Source organism: Penaeus japonicus, unplaced genomic scaffold (assembly GCF_977035675.1).
Source record: "Penaeus japonicus unplaced genomic scaffold, GWHDUDI00000001_assembly GWHDUDI00000011, whole genome shotgun sequence".
NCBI classification, from domain to species: domain Eukaryota; kingdom Metazoa; phylum Arthropoda; class Malacostraca; order Decapoda; family Penaeidae; genus Penaeus; species Penaeus japonicus.
In genome coordinates, this window is record NW_028234413.1 from 15,628,518 (window position 1) to 15,633,517 (window position 5,000).

The 5,000-nt window shown below is 37.4% G+C and overlaps 2 protein-coding genes across 14 annotated transcripts in view; both read left to right on the forward strand.

The window, feature by feature from the left end:
• Positions 1 to 5,000, forward strand: part of LOC122251372 (protein Fe65 homolog) — an 808,281-nt gene that overhangs the window by 801,248 nt on the left and 2,033 nt on the right. For all 12 annotated transcript variants that reach the window (XM_086541643.1, XM_086541648.1, XM_086541645.1 and 9 more), the window contains 3 exons: positions 1 to 13; positions 127 to 306; positions 570 to 5,000. The exon at positions 1 to 13 is cut by the window's left edge and continues 184 nt beyond it; the exon at positions 570 to 5,000 is cut by the window's right edge and continues 2,033 nt beyond it. In XM_086541643.1, the coding sequence (XP_086397769.1) occupies positions 1 to 13; positions 127 to 306; positions 570 to 710 (334 nt within the window). In that variant the 3' untranslated portion in view covers positions 711 to 5,000. The remainder of the gene's footprint in view (positions 14 to 126; positions 307 to 569) is intronic.
• The window catches only part of LOC147470966 (uncharacterized), a 6,444-nt gene continuing 2,033 nt past the window's right edge, over positions 590 to 5,000 (forward strand). The window contains exons 1-3 of one of the 2 annotated variants that reach the window (XM_086541654.1): positions 590 to 731; positions 1,337 to 1,364; positions 3,482 to 5,000. The exon at positions 3,482 to 5,000 is cut by the window's right edge and continues 2,033 nt beyond it. In XM_086541654.1, coding sequence (XP_086397780.1) covers positions 712 to 731; positions 1,337 to 1,364; positions 3,482 to 3,850 — 417 coding nt within the window. In that variant the 5' untranslated portion in view covers positions 590 to 711 and the 3' untranslated portion in view covers positions 3,851 to 5,000. Of the gene's footprint in view, positions 732 to 1,310; positions 1,365 to 3,481 lie in introns of those variants that run through there. The other variant, XM_086541653.1, reaches the window with a different exon arrangement.

The window sequence follows — 5,000 nt, forward strand, 5'->3', positions numbered from 1 at the left end:
TGTCACAAATACAGTAAGTATCAGTTGGATGTAAAGGGTTATCTGATTTGAAATTGATTATATTTAGTCCTGCTGTTCTTCAGTAGGCTTTATTGTGGCCAAACTAATATTCTTTGTTCTCCTCAGGATGATGGCAAGCAAATAGCCGAGTGCAGAGTTCGATACCTGTCATTCTTGGGTATTGGTCGTGATGTCAGGCATTGTGCTTTCATCATGCACACAGCCCAGGACCAGTTTATTGCCTATGTGTTCTATTGTGAGCCATCCACTGGGGCACTCTGCAAGACCATTGAAGCTGCATGCAAGGTAAACAAATGAATGTGTATCTGTAACTATGAATCAGTGTTTGTGAATTTCTAAACTACTCAGATCATTTAAAAATAAAGTAATAGTATTGATCATATGTAATTAACAGCTCAATTGATTTTTATGCTCAATATGGTGTATATATATACATCACCATCTGAATTATATTGAAGCTTGTGCAGTCTTATCATACATAACAGGATGTGTAACTATGGAAGCATTGGTTAAAGAAATTTTCCTATTTCCTCCTAAATCCTCCACAGCTGAGATACCAGAAGTGTTTGGATGCCCACCCAGGCGTGAGTCGTGGAAGGGGAGCAGGAACCCCTCGCAGCATCTCCTCCACCCTGCGCTCCATGTTCGGTTCCATCACTGGACGGAAGGCTCGGTCAGCAGAGTCTTGAGATGAGGACTCACCTCTGCAGGTAATCACTTCACTCATGTCAAGCCTTCAGTGATGTAGAGTGACATGCCTTGTGAAGAGACATAGGACTTGGCATAAGATAACATCTGTGTGTGTATGTGTGTGTGAGTGTGTGTGTATGTGTATGTGTGTAGTTGGAGAGTTATTTCCCATACTGCAAACCTTGCATAGTGCTGAGGACAGTATGTATGATAATGGTTGCTAAAACATTTAATTTGATTTAATCCTAATAAAGGAGTAAGCAGCCTTAAGATAATTTAATTGGAATTGGAAGAGTTTAACAGAGACTTTTGTTAAGCACATATAATTTTGTTGTGCACTTAGTCATTCTGGTTTTGTACTTTACTTTATGTCTCCTATCAGTGTAGATTTTAGGAATTGATTTTATGCACTGTGTTACCAATCGGTAGAATTTGTTAGTTGTATGTATTGTTGCCACTTTTAAGAATGAATATCAAGTAGACTTGAATCTTAAGAAGATAATGTTACATGAATGGCATGAATCTAGAACTATATGTATATTGAGGTTGTATTTAAATGACATTAAAAAAAATACAAAAAAGAAAAGACTTAGGGGCTAATGGAAGTCCAACTTTTCCCCCTCAGATGCGCCAGTTCTCATTGCAATTTTAATGTAAGTTTCATGCAGTGAAATGGAAGCATTTGAAAGCCATGCAAAAATTGACTGGTCAGCAGTACTGTTGTCATTTTGCAGCTGTGACATGAGCATCAAAGCTTGATTTTAACTTTATAGATTTGTGCTATGACAGAAACACTGATCTTGTTCAAAAGCAAAGAGAATTCTGCTGTTTTTAGGAGTCCACTATGTGCTTTATTCACATTTTTAGCACATGGCAGTTCAAGGATGTATGCTGTAAATTGTCCAAGCGATCGGAAACAGTTCATTGTGAAGATGCTTTATAATAGAACATGTTAGAAATACCATTTGTGAACATTCATGGATTAAATGAGATCAAGATTTGGATTACAATTTTATTGTTTGTGAGAGTAAATTCATTTACAATTGTTTGTTTATTAATGGCTGAAGTTAAGTCTTGCTGACTTCAATCATGATATTGGACAATACAGTACCCTGTATTGACATTTTAGATAAGGGCAACTTAAAATATGATTGCTTTATGATAACCATTTTTAAAATTTTATGTGATATACTTACAATTTTTTAACTGTGGAAAGGTATTTCAAAAAAATATAATCCATCCCATGGTGTTTCTGACCTGTAGAAAGGGAAGCCTGTGTGATATCTTCCAAGATCATAGATTCTCTCATACATAAACTTCAAGAGTTTCATTCTCAGTTTGAAAAGATACATTTTAGAAGTACCTGTGTATGGTGTATTTTGGATAATTTTGTATATGTGAAAACATAATTGAAATTGTTTTTATAACTGGTCAGACTGCCTATTTTAGAGGAAATCAAAAGCAGAAAATTTCAAACAAGCTTGTAGAGTTTAATTTCTATGCTCAGCAATTTTATTTGAGTTTCTTTTTACACTTGATGCTCTGCCTTTTTGGGCTACAAAGTGTATGTGCATCCTTTTAGTGCCTGTCTGTCAGGCCTTCTTTGCCAGGCATGCGAAGGAGGCAATTTGCACGATCTGTAAATTCTAACTTTAGTGTAAAAAGTGGCTTTTCAATAAATATCACCTATTATACAGATCTTAAACTTAATGTGGAGATTAACTTGTGAAATTACAGGATGAGATAAGAACGTGGAAGCAAAAAGAAATTGGTTAAATGGAAGTCTGTATTTTTATTTGTCTGGAGAATTGGGTACAGTGAAAGCTCTTTATAATGCTTCAGAGGCAAAATCCTTTTCCAGATATAGCACCATGAAGTGGTGTGAATATGGTGGTTGTTTATTTGTTTTATTTTTCCTTTGAGGAACGCATTAAAGATATGTGGTGTAGTTTTCATTTAGGATATAGATAACTTGCAGTAAGGAATCACCAGATATTGTACAATTGTGTACATTCTTGATCATGTGGGATGAAAGGACAATAAAGTTGTCCTGCTACATCTATTCCTGTATCTTATGTCCAGGAATGTTGTTAGATCTCGTAGTGTTATCAGTTCCTTTCACATAGTTACTGATAATCACCTGCTATTTCTATATATGATTTGAATGCAGATTATGCTGTTGAAATTGGGTTCATAAAGAGGTTTTGCTGTATCTTTTTAATCTGGAGTAAAATACTAATGCTTACTCATCACTGCACTTCTCTAGAGCTGCAGTGATTTTAATGTAGTTCATTAACTACAGTAACAAGTTATAGTAGGTGATGTAGATGTACACTTATAATGGCAAGGCTGTGTATTACATGTACTGTATGTTATGTAGAGTTGTATTGTACATGTTATTTCTAGCTGTTTTTGGTTGTGTAGAAATATTAGCTGGACATGATGATGGGTTTTGTGTGCGTGTGTGTTTAATGGTGAAGGAATTTCTGACTTTCCTCTTCCTGATGATATTGGGCGATATACAGATTTATTTTGAATAATCTTATTTTCTTATATGATTAGTACATTTGACTCAGGGTGTATCTCCTAATCACATGGGAAGATTCTTTCAACATTCTCTAATAAGGTTGGTTTGAATATTAACATATATATATATATATATGTGTGTAGTAAAAATATCAAGCTACTGTTCTCATTACTAATAGTTAGTAACTGAAATCCTCATAACCCACTACTTACTCCTTCTTACTAACACCAACTAACCTAACAGGACTTCTGGGCCCAGTCTGCAGAGCGTGAGGTCATCCCGCACCGCCACCTGACCAGCCCTGGTGGAGGATCCACTTCCCCGACTGTGTCAGGGTGTCCCTTTTCCTCACGACAGGTGCAGGCATTGGTCTCTCCCACGTGTGAATCTCCCCACTCCTTTAGCACTCTCCATCGCTCTCCAACCACTCAAGCCCTCATGAAGGTTCCTCCCACACCAGCCACGCCCATGTCCCCCATGGATGCCCTCCGTCGCCTCCAACTCCCTCCAGATCTCTCTCCTCAGGAAGAGGATTTAGAGGGTGGAGTTGACCTAGAGGAGGGAGTAGGGGATGAGGAAGATGATGGCGTAGAGGAATTAGGAAGTACCTAAACTGATCAATGAAATATGCAGTTTTCTGCTTCAGAAGTGAAGTGCCATTCAGCCAACATGGTTAACTGCTACAGTCCTAATAGTTTAACAAACAGCTGTACTGGTATGCTTGATGAGTTGGTATCAGAAACAGCAGCATGAATTCATTTCAATAAATCATTTACAAAGTAAAATGATCTAGAGAGCAACCTAAATCATATATCCTAATATGCCCTCCATACAGCCATGCACAATATGGCATCTTTTATTTTTTGACTTCAGTAGACATGGTAGACTACCTTGAGCTGATAATTGCATCATATTTCCTGACTTCCTAAGTTCCTCTCTAGTCACCCGCCACTTTCCTACAGATTGACATGTAATTTGTCACAAGTGATATATTGTAGACAAGACTGGAAAGCTATATCATAGACATAGAAAATGGAGATGGTTTGGATTTTACTCTAAGGGGATTCCTATTAATCCAAGTAATGTGGGCGTGTGGCTTGGTGTTTGGATCTGGTTTGGTGTACGCACGTTCAGCAGGGCCCAGATTGGCTGGTTGTGTGTAGACTACCTTGCATCACAAATCTTCTGCACGTACTCAGTAAGGTTGAGTTTATAAATGTAAGAATATCTTAAGAACTCATTCTGGCCGCTCTTTAGCAACTTCTAAGTGGGCATAACACGAGGAATTCTTGGAATTCTTACTTTATGAAAGCAGCCTCCGCTTCTCGGTACTCCCGTGGAAGAGATCATCAGCAGGGGATCAAGTTGTGCCTCTGCTTGCGTAGAAATTTTGCTAACCACTAACACATTGATGTACATTTGTGAATGTTTTATGTGGCCTAGTGCAACTGTATCTCTTTCTCTGCTTTACCAATTATTGTCACAGGAACATGCTATTTGTTGGATGTTGACTGACCTGTGTTTGGCCCACGTTGCTGAGCTTAATTATTTTTACCCTTTTACAGTGATCAATTATAGTGGTTATATATATATATTAGATGACTCAACAGAAGTTCATGAATATTCTGTAATATGGTGAAAAGAGTTATGCTTAGAATCTAAACTAATCCAACACTGTCAAGTTAAGATCACAGTATAGCAATCAGAACAACTAGCTAAGTATGTTTTGTGAAACTAAACTTTAACCTCACTGTCAGCTGTG